The sequence below is a fragment of the Notechis scutatus genome, chromosome 1 (assembly GCF_049901735.1).
Source record: "Notechis scutatus isolate UNSWTSFEM ecotype Mainland chromosome 1, rNotScu1.2, whole genome shotgun sequence".
Lineage (NCBI taxonomy): Eukaryota > Metazoa > Chordata > Lepidosauria > Squamata > Elapidae > Notechis > Notechis scutatus.
The window spans coordinates 104,097,688-104,122,329 of NC_142009.1; the positions used below are offsets into that span (position 1 = coordinate 104,097,688).

The 24,642-nt window shown below is 39.4% G+C and overlaps 1 protein-coding gene across 4 annotated transcripts; it reads left to right on the forward strand.

The window, feature by feature from the left end:
- Window positions 1-680: 680 nt before the first annotated feature.
- On the forward strand, window positions 681-22,324 carry TRAF3IP2 (TRAF3 interacting protein 2). 4 transcript variants are annotated; one of them, XM_026666689.2, is made up of 11 exons: window positions 681-818; window positions 3,207-3,380; window positions 5,265-5,320; window positions 5,832-6,587; window positions 7,490-7,679; window positions 10,141-10,337; window positions 12,871-12,959; window positions 13,698-13,766; window positions 15,723-15,839; window positions 19,666-19,740; window positions 21,746-22,324. In XM_026666689.2, the coding sequence occupies exons 3-11, from the start codon at window positions 5,305-5,307 to the stop codon at window positions 21,902-21,904; spliced, it is 1,668 nt and encodes a 555-aa protein (XP_026522474.2). In that variant the 5' UTR covers window positions 681-818; window positions 3,207-3,380; window positions 5,265-5,304; the 3' UTR covers window positions 21,905-22,324. The 4 variants fall into 4 exon arrangements, with proteins under 4 accessions (XP_026522474.2, XP_026522476.2, XP_026522477.2 ...); XM_026666691.2 differs by lacking the exon at window positions 3,207-3,380 and adding an exon at window positions 4,899-4,975; XM_087973368.1 differs by having other exon boundaries at window positions 687-818; window positions 3,246-3,380.
- The last annotated feature ends 2,318 nt before the right edge of the window (window positions 22,325-24,642 follow it).

The following is a 24,642-nucleotide window of genomic DNA, read 5'->3' on the forward strand; positions in this document are numbered from 1 at the left end:
ATTTTCCCCCCATGACGACAGACTGCAACGTTGCCCACCAATGCCTATTACCGATTTTTTTATTTGATTTGCCAATCGCTTACAAACAATAGGTATAAGTATAAGCATGAGTAAGAATACAGGAAATAGGTACCAAGAAATGGGGACAATAGGACAGGGACGGTAGGCACGATTGTGCACGCCCCTTATTTATTTATTTATTTTATTTATTTGTCAATCGCTTACAAGATAATAAGTATAAATATGAGTAAGAATACAGGAAATAATTTTAATCTCTGTCAGATCCCGGATGGAAAAGTCTCATGTCGGTCGTTAAAGTTGCAGAGCAGAGGGCTTAAACGGGCACCCGGCGAACTTTTCCCGCTCTGTTTCTCAAGTGCAAGGCAGGAGACGCACGTGTCAATAATTGCCGACATGAAACCTGGACGCCCCCGCTCTCGTTCCCCTTTCCAGCTCGAAAGCCAAAGGGGCCCAACCTCGCCGCCTGAGCCACCCTCTCTAGTCAAACGCTCCCTCCCTCGGGCGTTATCAGGCGCACTTCCTCTCCCCTGACTGACAGCTCTCTGACTTTTTCAAAACTAGGCGTCCGACTCTGCCTCCCCGCACCCCCGCGATTTGCATACACACACACACACACACACACACATCTACTTCCTGGTGCGGAGCCTGTTCGGCAACTTACCTGACAGAGCAAAGGAGGAGAAAAGGAGCCAGGAAAACCTCAGGAAGGGACAACCTGGGGGAGAAGAGGAGGACGGACGAGACCAGGCGGCCGGGTGGTCTGCCCTGCCCTGCTGATCCCCTTTGGGGTCTAAAAGGTGAGTTGTTAAAAGCTCCCCTCCTTTACCTGTTTGGCTGTCGCCGTCGGCCCACTGTTTTCTCTGCTGCTCTTGTTTTTCTCGGCTGGGGCCCAAGTTTCCCTTCCTGGCTGCTGATTTACTCCCGCAGCAGGCTAGTTGGGAGTCAGTGAGACCTTGGGCTCCGCCATGAATTATCTCAGGCCATGAGAGCACTTTGAAAACGCAGATGTCGGGGATTCTGTTGCCAATAAATCTGTGTTGTCAACCGAAAAATGGCTGGGAGGCCCAGCTACAACGGGTTTGCCTCTTGTAGATTCTCTTGTAGGACTTGGCCGAGAGCTGTATAAGCTTGATTGATTATGTGCCATTAAGCCGTAAGCCAGGGTCAAACTCTTAGTGGCCCCTGGATAGATTTTCTTTAGGAGGCTCTGTCCCCAACCTGCTTCTCTTGTACCAGGGGATCAATATGTCAAGCTGTTTTTAATGTACGAAATAACCCTCCTTAAGGATATACGCGTAGAGGTGTCTTCTCTGGTTTGTTGCCAAAATATTACTCAAAAATGAACTTGCAAAATACCTCCTTGAGAGGCTGGTGACATTTTGACAATGTAAACATATCACAGTTAGGATTCATTTATTTGTTGGATTTGTTAAGATCATCCAACTCCCAAGACAATGCTGGATGCCTACATATATTAACGGAACAGAAAACAATGAACTGCCTGTTTTAGTGAGGTGTGCCAGGTTTTCTGTTAGTACGTTCTTTTACCACTTAAAATGAAAAAGGAAGTTAAGCCTCAGTGGTCTCTCCCTATTAGATGTGTCTCTAAATATAGAGGAGTCCCTATATTGATGGATATCAGGAGCAGGGCCTTCTTAGTGGTGGTGCCTCAGTATGAATTTTCCAGCACTGTTTCTCATCAGTCATGCTGTGGTTGGCACCACTTTAAGGCAATTCTGTATCCCACTCCTTCTCTCTTAATGAATGATCATCTACTTATGTGAAAAATCCCAAATTGATAGTACAATAGTTGAAATTAGAATTAGGGAAAAGGGAATGTCCATTAGGCTGTGGGCCTCTTTTCATATCCTAATTTAGGAAGAATGCTTTTGTTGAAAAAGCCTGTAAACCAAATTGCATTTCTCTCTCAACTAGTGTGCTGTTACATGCTCAGGACCCCCCACTCCCTGTTTCCTATTTCCTAGCTGTTTCTTTCAACTAACAGCATGGCCTTTGAAGCTGGAATCTACCTAGCTTGCCATGTGTTACTCCACATTCTTCTTCTCTACTGTCAGAAAAGATTTAATCAAAAGCAGAGGGAGTTTATAGTCAGCCTTGTTCTTTGGAGATTTCACAGGCTGACGCATGCCTTTAAAAGGGAAAGTACAGAGATTTCAATGAGGTTCAAATTGTCTTAAGAAATGCACAAATAGTTGGAGCAGAAGGGATTCTGTTTTTTTTCTCTCTCTCTCACTTCTTCCTTCCAAAATGCTGGCCATGATTGGATATGAATTAAAACTTAATATGGACTCGTTCAGGGCAAATTATCCAAACAAATTATCTTATTTGATTCCTCTCCCCTTTCCCACTTGACAGCCTGATTGGATTCATTATCCAGCAATCATTTAAATGCTGCTGTGTGCTGGTATCTGAGCCAAACGAAAACAGTTCCACCCCACCCCACCTCCATCCCTGGAGTTTCATCTGCCTTCAGTCATACTGACAGGGCAGTTGCAGGATGCATAGATTCCACAGCTGGGTCTTTTTGCTTGTAAGAGGGGGGGGGTGAGATTTCTGCCTCTCCGTTTGTGGGAGGCTTCAGGATTGTCTACAGAAAGATTCTTGAGTTGGATAATTCTAGACAAGGAAAGGAGAAATGAAATTAAAAGTATTCTTAAATACTACAGAAAAAAAATGCTTCCTTGCTCAGATGTGACACTTTTACAGTCCATATAGATGTAAGCCCTACTTTTTGGATTATATTTCAACACTAGATATCTGTGGACTTGATAGATGTTTGTCTATTGTATTCTTCATTTCTGTTTAATTTTGTAGGAGTTAAATTATGACTAAAGGAGTAGAAATGAGAAAGTGGCAATACGATACAGAGAAAGTTGTTGTTTTTTTCCTTTATATTTTTTAAAATGCTGAAACTGTTTAGATCAGGATGAGTCTTAGCCTGATACTTCAGAGGCTCAGAATAGTTTTCTGATTCAGCTTATTTCTTATGAAGTTTCCTTGAGGGGGGACCCTTATTCTGTAAAATTAAATACATTTTAAGTCTTTTTCTGGGATTGTGGAAGTGACTGGTATTAAAATGTATAGAACTCTTGCTGTCTTAAAATCATTCTCAGCTGTTTTTCTTCTGCAAAAAGTTTTAAAAAATTAATTTGGATTTGTTTCAGTTCATTATTGAATTTTTCCCTTTATGCAACTGGAGCAAGGTTTGAAGAAATACTTGAAGTCAGCTCTCCTGGAGCTCATTGTTATTCTTCCAAACTTGGCAAGAAAATTAACCATGAAGAACATGTGCTTCCTCAAATGAAATGCATTGATTTTTGGACCAGAGAGCTGCACAGGTCAGAATGGAGAAACTAACACTCCATTTATTAGAAACCTAAGCCTGATATTTTCCTTCCCTCACTAATGGCACCTTCTGTCTGGTGGGAATGAGTGGGGAAAAGGAACTAGTTGGTCTAGTGCAGTCTTTCTCAACCTTGGCAACTTTAGATGTGCGGACTTCAATTCCCAGAATTCTCTAGTCAGCATACAGTCCTGTGTAAATCAGGGATCGTGCAGTTGCTTTTTTTTTCATATTTAGAAGACTGAAAGTAGCAGCTTCCATAGCATCTCGAAATGTGTAGCTCATTGATTTTCATGATACCGATACTATTGAGCAGGGGTGTCAAACTTAAGGCCTGCGGGCCGAATCCGGCCCAGGGGTTGCTTAGATCTGGTCCTTGGGGCCACTCTGGAAGCAGCAAAGGACCTGCCCTGTTATCAGCCGTGATGGTCTCCTGCAGCTCTGCCAGTGAAAATGGAGCCCCCTCTTCCCCCCCAGGTCCATTTTCACTGACAGAGAGATGCAGGAAGCTGTCACCGCTGAAAACGGGGCCTGAGCTCCATTTTTGCTGGCAGAGGGCTAGCAAAACAAACTAAAAACAAAAGGAGAAATGTTTCCCCTTTTGCATTTGAGCATCCAAGAAGAGACGGGAAAGGAGAAAGGGAAAGAGGAAAGACAAAGAAAAAGAAGGAAAGAAGAAAGAATGAAGAGGGAGGGAAGGAAGGAAGGAAGGAAGGAAGGAAGGAAGGAAGGAAGGAAGGAAGGAAGGAAGGAAGGAAGGAAGGAAGGAAGGAAGGAAGGAAGGAAGGAGATTATAATGAGAGTGAGAGAGGGTCTGAGGGAAGCCCTGCCTTAGCACTTGGCCACCACAGGTGCCTCTGGCATAAGTATGTTGAGCTGGCCACACCTATCCCAGCTATGCCCATCCTGCCTGCCCCCCAGATCAAACACAACCCTGATGCAGCCTGCAATGAAATCAAGTTTGATACCTCTGCTATAGAGGTTTATTGATTCTGATACAAAAAAATGCACGTGCAATTTTGAAGTTGGGAACTTGTTGTGATGTATGCCTAAAATATTCATCACCAAGTTTAGATACAATTGAATTGAATACTGTATTTGACAAAGTGTGATTAGACACACACAGAATTTGTCTCCGGTGCAGAAGCTCTCAATGTGCACGCAAGCAACAGAATAATGATAATAATAATACCAATAAGGGGGGGGGGGTTTAAAAAAGATAAGGATAAATAATAATACAGCCATACTACGTGAGTAAATACACTGAGACATTAGACAGCACTGTGAGAATTAGGTGTTCAGTCGAGTGATGGCACAAAGGAAACAATCTGTCCCTGTGTCTAGTTGCTTTGGCCTGCAATGCCCTATATTGCTGTCCATGCCTACCAAAAGAACAACTCAATATGTTTTTTTAATGTCTCCATGACATAAATACAAAATCATTCTGTTGATTGAAAATGAGTTGACTGAAACTTATGTATAGTATTCTTACCTTGTCTTTATTTCTTTATAGGTAAGTTAAGGCAGGGAACATACCCCACATTCCTTCCTCTTCCTGTTGTGGTTCCCAAACATCTGAAGAACTCTAAGGTGAAGAAAAGTGTTTTAAAATTGGTTGATTACTTGTTTATTTGAATATCACACAAGCTACATCAGAGCATGCTCAGAGCATGATACAATTAATCAAAAGCAATAAGGGCATAAAACAAGCATTGATTAAATGGGATCCCATATTTCCTCTTTCAGCCATTTCAATGAGTGGAAATTAGAATTAGAAATTATTTATGGAAATAAATCTTTTTCTTATCTGCTCTGTGAATGATGATCACGATTGTTTATTTCTGCTGTGATTTGTATTTTCTCCTTTTCCCCTCCTTAGCTACCATTTGTACTTGGTACTTCCATAGATTTCCTACAGAATGACATCCTTACAAGGTTAGTGTTTTGTACTGCCATTTTGCAAAGCCTTTTATTCAGACTGAACCACTGCCGATAAAACAGAACATGGTTGTCTAGTCTTGAACCAGATGAATTATGTCAAATGCATTAGAAAATGTCAGTTTCTCACAAACTTTTGGGGAAGATTTTGCCAGCTCAGTTCCCTCCACTGATCGACTAGGCCCTAAGGATTGGGTGGAAAGCAAAAAGAACTGTGGTGAAGGGAGCAATCAAAGCTCTAACTATGCCAATCTAAATTTTTTCAGGCATCTAGGCAGGTGTTGGCCAAGTCAGTCATCTCTTTAAAGTATTTCCGTAAGATTTCCAATTATGTAATACAATTCAGCCAATCCCAACTTTACCTTGTCTTCTAGATGTGTTGCTTCCATTTCTCAGAGTTCCCATTTTATTGCTAGGAGCACATCTGAATTCATTACAAAGTACTCTTATCTAGAGTAAATAATAGAATTTTTTAATACTGTATATTCCCCCCCCCACTCCACTTTAGGCGCTACAATGGGTCGAAGTATGCCAGTTGAAGTGGATGAAACTATTGACTGGTCTCCATTTCCAGAACATTCACTGAAAGAGGCTCCGAACCCTTCTGCAGAAGATATAAATAACTTAATGCCTATGGGATCTTATCCACCTCAAACATCTCATCCGATGAATGGGCAACTGGGATTCTATAAGCATCCTGATCATATCAATTATAATAATGGCATACTAGAAACTTATGGCCATAGTCTTCCACAAGACACCTATGATTCTACAAGTGGGCAGTTTCCTGGCCCATCCAGCAACTCAACAGACCTTTCAGAATGGAATCATTTGCCGCAACACAAAACAAACCAGCTCTTGAGGTCTCAATCATCAGCTGATTCTCCTGACATCGGGCACAGTTCTAGTAATTTGCAAAGAAGTTCCTCTGAAATATCCCAGCATTCGTTTGGTGAAAATCAGGAAAACATAAAGCCCAACTGGCAGCACAATGATAGGGTGCCAGTAGACCTAAGGACAGAAGATGCAGGATATGATTCTCAGCCTCAGGATGCTCTGGGCATTGGACAACCTGAGCTTCCCTTGTCCTTTACTTCTGTTCTGAACCCACAAGACCTTCCAAAATCTCTGATGTCCAGAGAATATCCCCAGATGGATTCTCAGTCATACCCTTTATTTCCACAGATGCCCCATCTTTATATTCCACCACAAGCTCAGTGGCGTCCAAGATGCTACAATCAGAATATGTACTGCCAGAATCCATGTAAGCTCATTAGTCATAAATGGTGTTTCCTCTGATAGGACATCTATTTACTGTATTTTTGTAAAATGATTGTCCTTATTGGCAGGGTTTGTGTCATACTAAACTCTAACGTTGTAGTTTATGGGGTTTGGTTTCATATATTGTGTGAATTCATTATGCAGCCTTAATCAAGTGATTCCAGCCAACCCAGATTATTCAGTAAGCTACAATTAAGAAAGTAATCTTAATGTGTGACATTACTGTATTCAATGCCATGCCTAATGTAATGAATAGCACAGGGATGCTGTGCTTGCAGGAATCCCAATCACTTCTTCCAAATGGCTTTTGAACCATGTGCAGCCTGAGCGAGTTGCATATGGGGTTTATTCAATAAAATGTGAATAAATAAAACCATGTCTTGGTGCAAGGAATGCATCCAATTTGATCATGCCATCATACCCGTTCATTTTTGACTTACGACCACAAATGAGCCCAACATTTCTGTTGCTAAGTGAGATCTTTTTAAGGGAATGTTGCCCCTTTTTGCATCCGTCCTTACCACATTTGTTAAGTGAATCACTGCAGTTATTACATTAGTAACATGGCTGTTAAGTGAATCTGGCTTTCACGTTGATTTTGCTTGTCAGAAGGTTGCAGAAGGTGATCATTTGACCCCAGGATGCGTCATAAATATGAGCCAGTTGCCAAGCATATGAATTTTGATCACATGACCATAGGGATGCCACAACAATCGTATGTGTGAAAAATGGTCATAAGTCATTTTTTTTCAGTGCTGTTGTAACTTTAAACGGTCACTGAACGAACTGTTGTAAGTCAAGGACTGCCTGTACCATCTATTTACCTTCATGGAAAGGAGTCTCACTTATACAATGGCCTGAATTTTTCTTTTCTGTTATGCTTAGATGGACAAACCCCGTATCAACATTTTGCACGTTCACCTCAAGTGCAACTTCCTCTTCCTGGCCCTTGTGTAAGAGTCACTCGCCCTGCTCAGCAAATAATCCCACATTATTCTAGTCCACGTGGACCCAAGTGTAATGAAGAAAGGCTGCCTCGGGGGGAAAGCTCTTCCGAAGGACTTCAGAGATTTCAGTAAGTTTTTTTCCAACCTTGGAGTTTATTTCATTTTTTGCAGGCAAAGCTAATGATGATTATTTTAGCATCGTATGTGTATGAACGGTATGCTAATCTTTGCCTGGATAATATCAGCACATATATTGCCATTTCACCTGCCATCTCATTTGCTCCTATAATTGGGGTACCTGAGTGTGTACCTAAGTATATACAAATAGGTTCTATTTCTAGTTACTGTGAACCAGAATTTAAAACTACTGCCTAACTTAGTCATTATTTGTTCAGTGATGCGTTTCAAAAATTTTTACCACCAGTTCGGTGGGCATGGCTTGATGGGTGTGCTTTGCACGCGTGCACACACTTTGCGCACAAGTGCATGCCAAATGCGCAGTTTGCAGGCGGAGTGGTGTTTTGACTCACCTGCAATCCTGCACTCTCCCTGGCGCTTCAGCAGCTGCCGCGCGGCAATCTTCTATGCCGCACAAAGCAACTGCGCTTCAAAAGCAGGACATAAAGTTTAGTATGGGAGCCCGGGCAGGGCGGGTCGGCCCAACAGCAGAGAGGCAGAGAGAAACGGCTCAGTTTCCGTTGCTCATCGGCATTACCGGCTGCCGAACCGGTAGAATATCAGCACTATATTTGTTCCAAATTGAATGAAGAATTGCTGTTTCAGATTCAGACAAGCTTAAATTTACTGAGCCACTGACTTAGTAAAAGAGAACACTAGAAATGGGCAAAATTACAAATGAATTGACAATAATGAAGAAAAGTGGATTTGGCCATTTCATTGCTAGCGATTTACAGCATCATTTGGCCATGATTGATCGGATATAAAGACTGTCATTGCTGTTATTTTGACACAACTTTTGATTGGATGATTTTTGAAGACACGGTTAAATCATTAGTGGAGAAATTACCTTAGTGTGTCAAACTGGTGGCCCACGGGCCGGATGCATCATGTGCAGGCCATGCCCACCCTAGCTCCGCGAAGGGGGAAAAACACCGCGTAACATCATGTGAGGGCAACATAATGCTGCAAGTTTGACACCTGTGATCTAAAGGTTCTGAGTGAAACTGCAAATCTTTTTTTTCCTCTTTCTCTTAAGCTTCTCACCTCAAGAGCATAGTAATTTATTGCTGTGAGGTCATCTACAAAATGTACATAAGCCTAACGTAATTTAAAACCTCCTTGTAATTTCACTGAGGCAAATTGAGTGGTCTTCCCCGGCTAAATTGCCTTGTTGGTATGAATCTCTACTGCTTCTCACAGGCCTCTGATTTCTGGCAGGGAAACAAAATAATTCCTAAGTACTTTGTTTCTGTTCCAGGTTCAGTAATTTCATGTCTGTCTTCTTGTTAGCTTCTAGGTTTTCTAGATGTAGTGCTTTCTCTTCTCCTGCCTCTTTGGATTATTCACCCAGAGCTAGATTCTATCTAGTAACTAAATTATGAAGACTCACTAAATTATGGTATAAGTCAAACAGTGTGTGGGAGGATTTGGAATTAAAATTGGGTGGAGTTTCTAGTAATGTAGGATTGCACATACCGTCTTGTCATCTCCCATGAAACTAATTTGAAGGCCAATTTGGAATTAGATTGAAAACATTGTCCTTCCACATAGACTGTTCATCTTGCATAGTAAGGATGTATGTCTGCGTGCCCACGTATTGTATGTTACTGCTTCTCCAAGGGGCCAAGTCTGTTTGAAATGCACTCTCCATGCAGTGCAGATAGTGACTAACATACATGTGTTTCCTGCTCTAAGCCTTAATGGAGGTTTGATATCCCCCTTTGATTTACAATTCCCTCTTTACAAAGGATTGGCAACTACAGTCACCCTGTCTTCAGGATTGATCGAAATCACAGAACTGTTTTTATCCCACAGGAAGAGGAGATCTCAAGATTCCTGTCAAATGCTTCAGGATTTCTTTTGATTTTTAAGATAATAAACAGAACAAAAGAAATAATTGAAATCAAAAAAAGTAAAAATGCTAGTGGCAGACTTCTTTTAAAATCCTGATGGTCTTTTCAAGAGCTTGGATACATTTGGCACACAGAAAGTATATATTTCAAGAAGTATTGATACGAGTTCCTCCAATCTTTATGTTGAGCAACAAATTATATTGAACTAATTAGGACTTCTGCTTGCAGGATTGCACTGTCATTGAGTATCTTCAGTCCTGTCAGGCCCCAATTACAAATGGTGGCAGACTGGTTTAAATCAAGTCTGCCCCAATTCTGTTTCAGCAAAGAGGAGAAAGCTTAGTTCATTATTATTTTTTTGCATTTTAAAACAAAAGAAGCTTTTGGGTGAGGTCTTTAATCTCCTGGCCTATAAATGCAGTTTCCCCCAGCTTTCTCTGAACACAGAGAATCTTTATACTTTTATTATTAAGAAAGAACACCAAACATGCATTCAGAGTCATGAGCTTTGACCATTTTCAGAATTTACAGTGGGTTTTTTTTCCCCTCTTCTTAGTGACCAGTTTCAGAAGCAGATCCTTGAGAATAACACACCATTCAAAATATACGGTGCCCATGAGGGCGTAGAGAGATTTCCTTTCAATTCCATGGCTCAGTCTGACAGCATGTCCACCCCTGGGCCTATCCCAAGACCCTTGAATAACTCTGCAGCCAGAGGGACACTAAGGACCAGCAACTTGCCTGAAGAGCTACGTAAGCTTCTGCTGTTTCTTGTTTGTTAGTTTTGTATATAATAAGTAAAGATCATCACCTCCCTAACATGTATCACATGCCGTTTTTGCATTATTGAGTTCTTCTGCTGATTGAGGGATTTCTAGAGTTATATTAGCAAAAAATGTGAAAGACATTCTTATAAATCTTATTTATATAGCTAGCCTATTAAGTCTGAGTGTCTCTTTAAGTTTGCAAAATGAAAAGAAAAACACTCAAAGAACAGGATTAAAAACACAAGCAGGGACAAAGTTTTAAAAAGCTGAAGGAAAACAAAAAGTTTGAAGATTTTATCTTGTTGAAATGAATCAGTTGCCATGTATCTGAATTTTGATCACATGACCATGGAGATAAAGCAATGGTCGTAAGTGTGAAAAACAATCGTAAGTCATTGTTTTTAATGCCGTCGTAACTTTGAATGGTCAATAAATGAACTGTTGTAAATCAATGACTACCTATAGTTGGCAAATGTATTCAATACACTGAATAGTCATTAAATTTTGGGCTTATCTATACAGCCAGTATGGATACTTGTGGACAAAAAAACAAACTCCTTAAAAGGTAAGTTGTATTGGTCAGTGGCAAGTTCTGATCCTTCACTTGCTAAGGTTCAGGCTCATTGGTTATCAGATAAGTGTGAAAGTGGAAGCTTTAACAATGTTTCTTGTAGTTTAGTGTGCACAGTGCCTTGTATCTGCTGAGGAAAGAGGTCAATATTTCGTCTGCATTTGCCTGGATTAATTTCATCACCACAGGTTTTGTTTTGACTTCTACAGCTGTAAACAATTTGAGGTTTGAATTTTAGGGATGTCTTTACTCTTACACAGAGGTCCTGAACCCCTAGGCCACGGCCCACTACTGGGCCTTGAGCCATTTGGAACTGGGCTCCGGAATTGGTGGGTGAGTAGTGAGCAGCTTGCCCCCCACTCAGTTGGAGCCATTCTCTCCCCACCCCCACCGGTCCACAAAGCCAGAAAGGTTGGGGAACTCTGCTCTTGCAGACTTGCCTGATGACTAAAATCCAAAGGTCCCTGTTGAGACTAGGTGTGTCACCTTGTAGTTGTCTGTTTATACTTGCATATATACAATTTAGTGGCACCTGATTTGTGATGATTTTGGCAGCCTACAGTTAAAAATCAAGAACAGTACAAAAAGCAAACAATAAACTGCAAGAGGACAAACGTATAAACCAGGGGTGGGCAAACTTTTTGGCTCGGGGGCCTCATTGACTTTTAAAATTTGACAGACGGGCCGCAACCGGGTGTCGAAATGCCTGACATTACAAGTCAAAATCAAATGAATGCAATCATTCAATCATTCACATCAAACCTTAATTCTGTACCAATCTTCGGCGGGCCAGATTAAAAAGACCAACGGGCCGGATGTGGCCCGCGGGCCGTAGTTTGCCCACCCCTGGTATAAACACTCCCCTCCATCATGCAATAGGGTCAACCATCAACCTTCCCCCAAACTTGGCAGAACAGCTAGGTTTTAATACTTCCTGAACATCATCAGTTCTGAGAGATTAACCAGCACCATGAATTGCACCCAGAAGCCAATGGGTAAGCCATAAAACTCATGGGTCACAATGGCATAATGCAGTCTGCCCATGGCTGTCTGCACCACTGCATGCTGGGCTAGCTGCACCTTCTAAGTCAGTGGTCACCAACCAGTGGTCCGGGGACCACTGGTGGTCCATGAGAAAATCTTGGTGGTCCGCAGAGAAATGTTCCCCCCAAACCAATTAATCCAGGCTGCGCAGGAACACAAGGCTGCACCACCCACATGGCTTGCCCACCCGCTGGCCCCCACCCTTCAGCTAAGCGCAAACCTTACCTTGAGTAGAGCCATGCGAGCTGGAACTGGAAGGTAAGACCAACGCTGGGGGAGGGAAATCCGCCCCGGGGGTGGCTTGCTGACGTTGGCGGGAATATCGGTCCCATATTCCAGAGCTGCAGTAGTCACAAGACTGGCCTTTGGTCATCCCGGAACAGCTCCTCCAGTCCATGTCAGGCCGGTGCACCCGGGTAGAGGAGCAGCTGCTCCGGGATGACCAAAGGGCCAGTCTTGTGACTACTGCAGCTCTGGAATATGGGACCGACTTTCCCGCCAACGTCAGCAAGCCACTGTCAGTCAAAATTCATATTAGCGGTCCGCGGGATTTAAAAGTATCCGTTTGGTGGTCCCTGAAATCCAAAAGGTTGGCGATCCCTGTTCTAAGTAGTCTTCAAGGTCAACCCTGTGTAGAATGCATTGCAATAGTCCACTTGTGAGGTGGCCAAGGCATTACCAGCTGTTTGGAGAATCTCCTGGTCCAGGAAGGATAAAATTTATGCACTAGATGTTCTGGTACTTGTTTAAAAGGCCTCTTGGCCACACCTGCCACCTGTTCTGCAGCATATCATCTTGCAGCTACTCATAGTAGGCTGCCTTTGTGAATTCTTTGGAATTCATAACTACTTTGTTTCAAAGCACACCTGTTTTATTTATTGATAATTATACTTCTCTATACTAGGTAAAGTGTTTATAACCTATTCCGTGGACGCAGCTGTGGAGGTTATGAAATTTGTGAACTTTTTATTTGTAAATGGATTTCAGACTGCAGTAAGTACTTTATTCTGGGTTCACAATATTCACCAAGAAAAAATGTGAGAATATCTGAACAGAGGCAGCTCTAAATTCAAAGTGGTAGTGTTTGTTTTGAATGTGCCTGCCTACCTAAATATTGTATAGTTTATAACATACATTAAATATTGTATAATTCATGATGTGTAATGGCGGAAGTTGGCCTGGCATTTTGCAATCCATGGACGCAAGAAATTTGGCTTACTCTTAACAAGAGCTTCCTTTTCTGTCCATGACCAAAGGAGATCCATTTGCTGAGACTCAGAAAGATCCTGGTTGGGTCGAAACAGTATGCAGTATTTTAACACAACACTCATCATTTTGGCAAAATGTGTTGTATGAATTTGAGCACTGTGGTTTGTAAATCATTGCTTATGACATGCGAGTGTAACCTTTGGGGCAGGTGAGGTCACCATGGGGATGGCACAGGTGCAAAGCAGGCAAGGCCTTATCATACAAGTGGGTTGTTTTTTCCAGGATTCATCTAGTTAATTTAGCCAATTTCTCCACTGTGAAATGAACTGTAACATTTTTACCAAGCTGTACTAAACATAGTAGTGATTTTTTTTTTTTAATGGACAGTATTGTTGGTCTAGGTATATTTGCATTGAAAGCTTTTAAAATCAAACTATTTGGAAAGGATGCCAATGTTGAATTAAGGTTAAAGAGAGCAGTCAGAACTAAAAAAATCATATTAGTATTTTCACTTTTTAACAGATTGACATATTTGAAGACACCGTCCGAGGAATTGATATTATCAAGTGGATGGAACGTTATCTAAGTGATGTAAGTAAAGATAAAATGTAAACCTTGTACTTTTTTCCTGCATGGTATACCTAAGGTTGCTTCCTTAGACACAGTGAACTAAAATAGGAATCTTTTCTCTCCTCTGCACGTGGCTTAATTATTAATATTTTTCCTGCTCTGTCTCCCTCCCCTTTCGTCAAATTTAAAATGGATGCAACTGAGAAGAGAAAGCCTGGCTCTCTTTTTATCAGCAACATTCCTTTGCTGATCATTTTGAGGAATCTTTCTCTGAGTAATGAGCTATTCATCTTGTCTGTGTTATGTACAGGAATGTGTGTGTGTGTGTGTGTGTGTGTGAGAGAGAGAGAGAGAGAGAGAACAAAAACATCAAGCACATCAATTAGCTATGCTGTATATTTTGGATTGGATTCAAAGAAACATATGAGCAGCAGTGAGTTGCCAAGAGAACTTGATTTACATATTGAACTAAACTAACTCATAGTTTTATATATGGGTATGTCGTGTAAACCCGGGAAATTGGGGTTCAGTTTACAAAATAAGATTAAATTTTTGCTTAATTCATTATGTGAACCTAGGTTCTGCAAGAAACAGCCTGCTGGACATATAAGTTTGCATATGTTGGCTTAGTACTCATGTAAGACTAGATAAGGAAATAATGAACTGTAGATAAAAGGCAGTTTCCAAAGCTTTGTACCTATGCCCCAACTATGTGCATGCCATAGTGACTGGTAAGTCCTCCAAATCAATATCCTGCCAGTGTTCAGTGATAAACTAAAGGAAGCATGTGCTACACTTCCAATAAGCTTCATATACCTACAAAAGTGACACATATACTCCCCAAAGAACAAACTGATAATTTTGGCTTCATCCCCTTATTGCATTACTGTCTCTTCTACCCCTCAGCCAACTGAAGATGATAATATAATAAGAGCATACTCTAGGTAAAAGTAAAGGTTCCCCTCGCACATAGGTGCTAGTTGTTTCAGGCTCTAGGGGGCGGTGCTCATCTGTTACAAAGCCGAAGAGCCAGCGCTGTCCGAAGACGTATCCGTGGTCATGTGGCCGTCATGACTAAACACCGAAGGCGCACCTAACGCTGTTACCTTCCCACCAAAATGGTCCCTATTTTTCTACTTGCATTTTTACATGCTTTCAAACTGCTAGGTTAGCAGAAGCTGGGACAAGTAATGGGAGCTCACTCCATTACGCTGTGCTAGGGATTCGAATCGCCAAATTGCCGACCTTTCTGATCGACAAGCTCAGCATCTTAGCCATTGAGCCACCATGTCCCTTAGAGCATACTCTACCAAGCAGAAAAGGTTGTCCACTAGTCCTGCTATAAATTGTGGTGTTCCTTCTGGTTTCAGATAGGATACAAAATCTTTTTTTTTTAAAGCCATAGTGTGAATTAATACAGTGTATATGAATCAGTGTGAATTAGTACAGTGTATGAATTCTCCTTTATGAAATGAGAATCTTTGTGATTATGGCTTGTTTGTTTTTAAATCTACCTCCTAAAAATAAGTTTTAAATGTTGTGGCTTCTCTTGAAAATAAGAGGTGTTTAATTTCTTCCACAGCTTCTTAGCTATTCCAAGCTGTGAGAATCAACATTATAAATATGCATTCTCGTGTGTGTGTGTGTGCGTGTGTGTGTGTGTGTGTGTGGTTTGTACAGTATGCAGAATTATGTCCAATAGGCTGAGTTGGTGAGTTTTGTGATTCAGCACGGCCAATGCTGAAAAATATTTTATCTCCCTGTTAAATTAAACTGTGCTTCATGGGAGATCCGGGAAATCTGGTATGAGGAATTGCAATGTATACTATACCATTTCACTGCCAAAAGGAACTGGCTTGCCTTATGCTTCCAGGGAACATCGGATCACGTAAAACCCCAGCTGGCAGATTTCCCAGCTGTTTTTGCCCAACTGTACTGCATTTTATGATTTCATAGAAGTGTTTCTCTTTCTGACAGAGGACAGTAATGATAATCATAGCAATCAGTCCAAAATACAAACAGGATGTTGAAGGGGCTGAATCCCAGCTGGACAAAGATGAACATGGTTTACATACTAAGTACATCCACAGGATGGTGAGTGAGGACACGTGCTTGCCATTTCAAAAAGAAGTCTTCAGCTTCTTCTTCTGCCAAATAATTGGCGTTTGTACTGTGGTTAAGCCCTGCTTTGTTCGTATTTAAAACTTTGCCTTTTTACGGTGCTTCTTAGGGCACAGCAACTCCATGTTCTGTAAATGCAGTTGAATTTATGTGTGGCTTTGCAACCTATTGAAATCCTGTCATACTTTGTTCAAATCTCTGCCGTGTGATCTATGGCTACCCATTGGGAGCAAGGAAGGCAAGTGATGACATTTGCATCTTGACATCATTGTGCCTTGCCACAGATGACTATGATATGAACATATCTTATGCCTGCACTGAACATGTGTAACACAATGAACTGCTACACACACACACACAACTGGAGACCACTGATGGCAGACAAAAATACAAACAGAATTGTATTTTGTGGAATGTTTCTAGCTACACTTGCATATCCACCCCTGAGCTACTGTGTTCTCTTTCTCTGCGCATTTGATCTTTGTCTCCTACAGCTTCTCCATCGCCACAGCGACTCAGCTTGATAACACGTGTGAGGATTCTCTCTAGGGTTTCCTCTGATCAGATTGAATGAACTGCAACAGATTATCCCTTGTTCTTTCAGTTTATCTAGTGTTTTTAATTCCCCCTGTTCATCTAACAATTCTTTATATCTAATCATTTTTTTAAGTGTCCCTTTTATTTGGATATAATATAGCTTCCATAGGTGAGATCCAGTTTGGTCTTTTCAAATAATGCTTTTTTTTATTTTCTCCCATGTTTGTAAAAGTGAGTCCCTTATCAAATGTCTATGGAAATAGGAGTGGATCTTATTCTTTTTATCCCATAGAAAGGCATGCCACCCAACTTGGAGGTCATGACCTTCTATCACCAAAATTCTTTTATTTTTTAAGTTTATCCACTCCTTAACCCATAGTAAAATTGCTGCTTGATAATATGTTTCCCGTTTTGGGAGTCCAAGGCCGCCTCTGCTTCTACTATCTTGTAACATTTTCAATTTTATTCGTGCTTTTTTCCCCATCTATATAAATTTCATTACCGTCCTATCTAATTCCTGAAAAAATTTCTTATCCAATTTTATAGGTATTGTTTGAAAATAGTATAATAGTTTCAGTAGTATGTTCATTTTTATGGCCGCTATTCGGCCTAATAGTGATTGTTGTAATTTTCCCCAATTGGCCAGATCTTTCTTTATCTGTGAAAGTAATTTCATATAATTATCCTCTTTTATGGAAGAGCATCTTCCTGTTAACCAAATTCCTAGATATTTACGTTTTTTGACATTTTGTAGTCCCAATTTCCTTTCCAATTTTTTTTTTGACTTTCTATCAAGTTTTTGGTTATTACTTTTGTTTTATCTTTATTAATTTTTAATCCTGCTACCGCCCCATATTCTTCTAATTCTTGGATTAGATAGGTCCCTGACTCCATTGGATTTTCCACAAAAAAACACTAAGTCGTCTGCAAACGCCTGTACTTTATATTCTTCTTTTTTGCTCTTCAGTCCAGTTATCTCCTTTCTTTGTCTAATCTGATTTAAAAGCACTTCGATGGTCAAGATAAAAAGCAGAGGCAACATTGGACATCCCTGCCTAACACCTTTCATAATCTTAAAGTTTTCAGTAATCTCCCCATTTATAATTACCCTAGCTTTTTGGTTCAAATAAATTGTGCCAATCATTTGATTAAATTTAGATCTAAATCCCATATTTTCGACCTGTTGGATCAAGACCTGCCAGCTGAGGTTGTCGAAAGCCTTCTGAGCATCCAAGAAAATCAATGCTGCCTGCTTTCCCGGGTGGGCCTCATAGTATTTTAATACGTTTAATACTATCCTTATATTGTTCCTTATCTGTCTAGAAGGTAGAAAACCGTTCTGGTCAATATGAATAAGTTCATGTAATATCATTTTTAGTCTTTCTGACATTATTGTTGCGAATATTTTATAGTCTGCGTTCAGGAGTGAGATTGGTCTATAATTTTTAATCTGTGATCTAAATTTTCTTTAGGAATTAGTGAGATATTCACTTCTCTCCATGAATCGGGTAATTTAGCAAAGTCTAATACCTCATTGTACACATCTAACATCACTGGTTCAAGACATTCATAAATACATTTATACAATTCTACTGGAAGACCATCCGGCCCTGGCGTCTTATTATCTTTCTGCCTTTCAACCGCCCTTTTCAATTCCATCACTGTTATTTCTTTATTTAATATCTCTTTCTGTTCCTCTCTAATTTCTGGGAGACCTTTCCTTTTCAAATATTGTTCTATATTCTCAGGGTTTATTCCATCCTCCCTATATAGTTGTTCAAAATATTTTTGTACTATTTTCTTTTTCTCAGTCATTCGATATTCTAATTTTCCATCCTCCTCCTCCAATTCTTGTATCATCGTTCTTTCTCTTTCTAATCTTAATTTATGGGCTAACCACCTCCCTAGTTTATTTGCATGTTCGAAAAAATTCTGTTTTGCCTTTTCACCTCTTTAACTCTCTCTTCCTGATTTATAAAGTTCAATTTATGCCTAGTAAGAATCATCTCTCTCCTCAATTTTTCATCTTGTGTTTTTTTTTTTTTGTAATCTACTTTCTAGGTCTTTAATCTCCTCCTGTAATTTATTCTGATTTTGCCATCTTTCCTTATTCCTTTTCGCTGTATATGCTGTTACCAGCCCCCTCAAGACTGCTCTTGCTGTATCCCATAAATTCTGTAATAATGTTTGCTCCACTGTATTTTCCTTAAAAAAAAAGTTCCATTTCTTTCTTAATTTTCTCTACAAAATCTTTCTCTTTTAAAATTTGGGGATTAAGTATCCACCTTCTACTCTTCCTTTTCCTTCCTTTCCAAGTTATTTTTAATGGGTTATGATCAGCACATACATTTGTCATAATCTCTATCGAATCTAGTTGGTTTCCTAGTTCTGCGTTCATCCATACCATGTCTAATCTAGACCACGATTTGTGTGGGTTAGAGTAGAACGTGAATTCTTTTCCCCCCAAATTTATTCTCTTCCATTGATCTATCAAATTTAGTTCCTGTGTCATATTGAAAAAGGATCTGGGCAAAATTCTGCTTTCAATTGTCCATCTGTTACATGAAACTTTCATGGTAAAACATATACAGTATACACATTTTATTTCTTTTGAAAGCACAAACACATCTTTGTTGCATATTCTGTAGTAGCATTCAACAGGTGTATAAATACAAGGCAAGGGCCTTCCAACAAAAATACATAGCAACAGGCCTCACAGAACAGCATATGTGTCTTGCACATGCTTATCTGTTGCTCAATGATAAGGAGGGCAATTAACACCTAGGCTCCTTGGTGCTTTCTGAGCTTAGTTGTTTTCTTGCAGATGTTCCACTACCCAAACTAGGTAATATCATCAGTGCACTGATATTACCTAGTTTGGGTAGTGGAACATCTGCAAGAAAACAACTAAGCTCAGAAAGCACCAAGGCTCCCTCCTTTCAACCCTAAGCTATAAATATTCCCCTTTATTGGTACACCAGGCTCCCCTACTTCCAAAAAATCTAGAATGAAAACCAGTGTTGCTCAGATCAGGGCAGTTATATATTGTATCTAACATTGGATCACAATCTACTTTGACCATCGATTTATATGCATAATCAAAGAAAAACATAAAGAAATCTGTCTGATTGTGTCAGTGTGCTCCTGTAGAGACATGAGTCTGTTTATAGCTGAAGGCCATTGTACATAAAACATTAGAAATCAAAATACATATATCTGAAATAGATATTGACAAATTTTTATTCTTTTGTATTTTTTTCAGATGCAAATTGAATTTATACAGCAAGGAAGCATGAACTTTAGATTCATTCCTGTGCTCTTTCCCAATGCAAAAAAGGTAATAGACAAAGGCAGAATAATTCCATGTTGGTGCTTGATGAAAATTTAAATTAGATATATCATATTTAAAAACAAACATTTGGGAATGTGAAGTAAACATCCTGTTGGCATTTGATGTAACAATTTAGAGAAATGTTTCACAATACTCTTAAAACAGAAATATAATTTATATCAATCTTATTAATGGACAAAATACTTTTAAATAATAAAAGGATTCTATTTTTAGTACCTTTTCTGTTTTATCTAGAGATAAAATGGGACAGGCATAATCCAACAATAACTAAATCACTTGAATCGTCCATTTTTACCTCCTTAAATCTTTCTCATTCAGCTTGAAGAACATCATGTGGCTAAAATAAATTTTGTTAGATAGTTTTATGTGATAAAAGAATGAACTAAGCTCAGATCTATATTTTCCATGATTTCTACTGGATATAAGCTATTTTCTAAAACTATACCTCTACTCTCAATCTGTACCCCAAATCTGTTCTGCAGAATATGCAGATTCTTACACACTAACTATGTTCTCAAACTGTATAGGCCAGAATCTCATTTTGTAGAACTACAGAATTGGAAATAATTCAAATTTAAAGCATTGGTGACATGTAGCTATCCAATATCCATCTAGCAATGCAGAGACAATAATCTTCTAGGTAATTAATTCTTCTGTGAACTACTCTTGCATTCTTATAATTTTAAATTATTACTTGTCTTGCTGTCTGTGATGGTAATGAACATGTCTTGGCCTTCTTCTTTGTGATAACTTTTGTTCAGATTACATTTCTAGTTTCCTGGGCTACTTCATTGGTATTTCTGAATCCCTCCTAGTTAATCTAAAAAGAATCCAGATTAAAAGTCCGATGCCCAGGACCTTTTGCCCTGGTGGGTCTGACTAATGCACAATGAAGTAAACTTTTAGTTCAAGTGATTTGGAAATTAGTTAACAAATCCATGTTGACTTCTGTAATTTCAGCATTATGTTCAAACATTTTTCTCTATTCATTTGATACTTTACCCATTATCTCAAATTTCTCAACATTTTATAAACAGTCTATTAGACCATCAGCAAATCTTTCAGTATCCTAGGATGATATTCATCTGACCCTGGAGATATAGAAACATTGTTGAAAACAAACATGCCCCTTGATTCTGCTCTTCACAACTGCTTAGTGAAATACTTACTCCCATATTGATTTTAAAATGGCCAAAATGGGAATTAACTAGTTTTGCCTTTTCTTTGTTACATGCTAACATTTTGTTACCTTCTTGAGCAGCTGATATACTGATTATTTTCTCTTTCACTTTGAACATTTTTAAAAGCTTTTTTTTTTTTAGGGGGGAGGGATTCTAGATGTTGCATTCTTCCTTTGTGACTTCTCCTTTGTTACAACATGAATCCTTGTTTGGTTATAACTTAGCATGAACTCATAATCATATTCAAATAGGCTGTTGTATCTAAAAATCTGTACATTAGGAAAAAAACAAAATAAGCCCTCCTACTCCCCTTATAATATCACATACAAGAAAATGTAGGAACCATTGTTTCTCAATTCTCCTTAATCAGCATAGGAAAACTAACTACCACAATCTCGTGTAGGTTAGTCAAGATCCTCCTGAAGCTTTGCTATCAGAGCTATAGGGAAGCTATATGACTCTACTATACCTCAACATTATAACTATGGAATGCAGATTTGTAGGATAATAAAGCTGAATGATGTAAGAAGCAATAAATATGCTGGAAAAATGCTTCATACAAATGATTTCACAAGGAATTTCTGAAATTGTTTAAAAAAGAAACGTACATCTTAACTAATTGCTTAGTTTGTTGGCAAAAACATATGAGGAAGACCGAGGAATTCATTTCAGATGTGGAGTCTGTAACTCTAATGATGAGTATGCTTCAAAAGCTGCTATCAAGAATCAGGAGGGACTATGTATTGCTTTTTCTTTCTTCTTTCCTATCCATATTCTTCTCTCTCTTTTTGACTTTTCCTTCTCCACAGGAACACGTACCTACCTGGCTTCAGAATACTCACATCTACCATTGGCCTCGGAATAAAAAGAACATTCTGTTGCGGTTGCTGAGAGAAGAGGAGTATATCGCGCCTCCAATAGGACCTCTGCCCACTCTCCAGGTTGTTCCATTAGGAGCCCACATCTGAAGCACACATGGACTAAATGTGGTATGATTCTCTTGGCTGGTGGCCAGAGTTTTCCTAGCTCTTCTGAGTGATGAACGGCATGTGCACCTTCTCCCCTTCCAACCACAAATAGAATTTGTCTTGGGGTGCCCTTTCCTTCTGAATGTCTCTTTCTGAGGCTGATTAGGCACATTAGTGCATTTCAACAATCTGCAAATGGAAAAAATGTATTTCACGCATGTTGCTTTTCTTCTGTCCTGAGCAACATTTCAAGTCTGCAGCAAAGCAAGCAAATACTAGAATGAGGTTGAATATGTACAGTTAAAAAAATAGGATACTCTTGTTGGCTCACAGCTCATTTTGTTGTCAGACAGATGAACATATATTGTAAAACAATATTCCAATGCTGTTTCATGTACACGATAAATGAATTACGTTTCATATGGACTGTCATTTTTGTGGTAAGAAAAACATGAGAGTTTAATGTTTTTATTGTTGGTAAACATAGTCATGATCTTCAAGGATGCCATTTAGTTAGGCAATTGGCGTATCTTTTTAAACAGTTTGCAGATAATCCACAACATAATTAAGAATATTTTTTCTCTTGCTCTGTCTTAGAGCAAGGCCATGTACTACATTTCCCATATGGCTGTTCTCAAAATGAATACCTACCACAGGTTCTCCCTGATCACAGATACTACTGCTTATAATAGTGATTTAACATCTCTTTGTCAACAATAGCAAACTATGAATGAGCTAGGGAATATCTGCTAAGGTGACATGGAGAACAGCAAGAGGCTTGATTCAAGCTGTTGTTTGGAAGAACAGGTAGGCAGCAAGAAACTTCAGTAGATTTTTGGAAGAATTAAGGTAGCCATCAGCACTAACACATCCAATACAGTGGTGTATTATCAGTACCTGCTAGGACCTCCTAGTCATTCAGCAGCAGAACTTACAACTCTCTCACAGGTGCCTAGTGGTGCCTACTGTCTCTTCTTGTCACTCAGTCAGAACACTGTTATTTCTATCTCCTCACTCAAAAGTACCATTATTTGGGACTAAGCCTCTCTATTTGTTTGTGATTTGTTTTACGTTTCCCTAACCTGGCCAGTATTCATCTCATATGTTAGATTATACCTTCCACCAAGCAGAAGGCACCAATCTGAGGAATACCCAGAATGTAAGGACATCAATTCATAGGATTTGTCAGTTAGACTATAAAGTACCAGTAACATAAGAAAGGCTTATCAGGAATTCTGCAAAGCCAATTCCGTTGAAAATAAAATGAAATAGGTGCCTTGCTGCTTTCAGAAAGGTTATATGCCAGCTAAGATTACGAGATCCAATGTCTTTCTGCCTGTTTCCTTATATTTAATGATACATTTGGCCATGCCTGTATAAAAGGTACTACCACGTACCTTTTACATACCTTTACAACAGACTGAGTTAGTTCTAGGTCTGTTCTTACAACTGTTGTGTCCAAAAATCTGATTTATTGATGACTTTGTATATTGATGCATTGTATATGAAATCCCAGCAGGCTACACTTCTCTTCTTGAAGTGTACAGCATCTCTAATGAGCTTCTGGGAGGTCTATTCCCCCAGTGTTGGGAACACTCACCACACCCAGCCCTTTTCTCTCAATTACTACTGTTCTCATCATTTTGACAATTATTGTAAGTTCCTAAAGAACACTGCAGAGCTTACTTACGATAATTGGAAACTGCAAAGTTAAAAAAAAAAAAAACTGGTTCAAATTCTACAGTGCACAAATGTTCATAATTGTACATCAAGGAAGGGTGTTCACAACATGTCTCTGAACCTTTATATTTCACCTTAAGATGGAGAGGAGAGTAAACTTTTGGAAAGATACTTAGACTTTACAGTATTCATCTCAGAACTGCCGAGGTACTGAACCAACGAATGCTCATTTCTAATATTGTAGGGCCAAAACAGATATTTTTCACTCTCAGAGTCAGTAGCAGGGTAGCACAAGGCAGGGGTGATGGTGGTGGTGGTGGGGAAAAGGATTAATGTTATGCAATCTCCTTCCTTTGTGGTTCTGCAAAAAAAAATATCCCTAGAATAATGGTAAGCCCAGGAGAAAAGCATGTACTAGTTAAAAAAGAAAAACACTCCAGTTATTCCATCTTTAGGCTTTGCTTAACACAATTTAAATGAGAAAGGCAAGACCTATTACTACGTGTGAAATGAGATAAACAAAGGTGCTTAGTCCAAAAGCTACTTAATTTAAAAGGACTCTTGTTAAAAACCCAGCCTCTCTTATCTTGTGTTAGCAGGGCAGAAACCCCAATGACTGCTAATTCTAACTGCAGCAAAGTTCAAAGGGAGAAACAATTCGTAGCTGTGCAACAGAAAAGAGGCAGATTGTTGAAGGAGAAAGATAATTACTGTAATTTATCACATGTCCACATTAATGAAGCTCAACTGAATACCTGGGTTTTAAAAGAAGCAAAGCTGTATCGCAACAAGCCGAAAATTAACCACTTATAGTCGCCTTATCGCAGAAAAAACAATTTTGTTTACTTTCAGATATAAATATAACCTTTCGCAGACTGAAATAAATGCAGTAGACAGATTTGCAGAAGAAGCTATATACAGTAGATTCTGGTCATTATGTTGAATGATCGTTCTTGAAAGCATGACAAAGGCTAGTGCTTTTCATCCAATTGTTCTGATGTTATTACAAGGTCCAAATTGCAACAGAATGAGACTTTTGCCTTGAATGCTGAAAGGTA

Excerpts from the sequence above, each read along its gene's own strand:
- TRAF3IP2 (XM_026666689.2), top strand. Across the intron at positions 7,680-10,140 it reads GAAGGACTTCAGAGATTTCA|TGACCAGTTTCAGAAGCAGA; the intron begins GTAAGTTTTTTT and ends CCCTCTTCTTAG. Across the intron at positions 10,338-12,870 it reads CAACTTGCCTGAAGAGCTAC|GTAAAGTGTTTATAACCTAT; the intron begins GTAAGCTTCTGC and ends TCTCTATACTAG.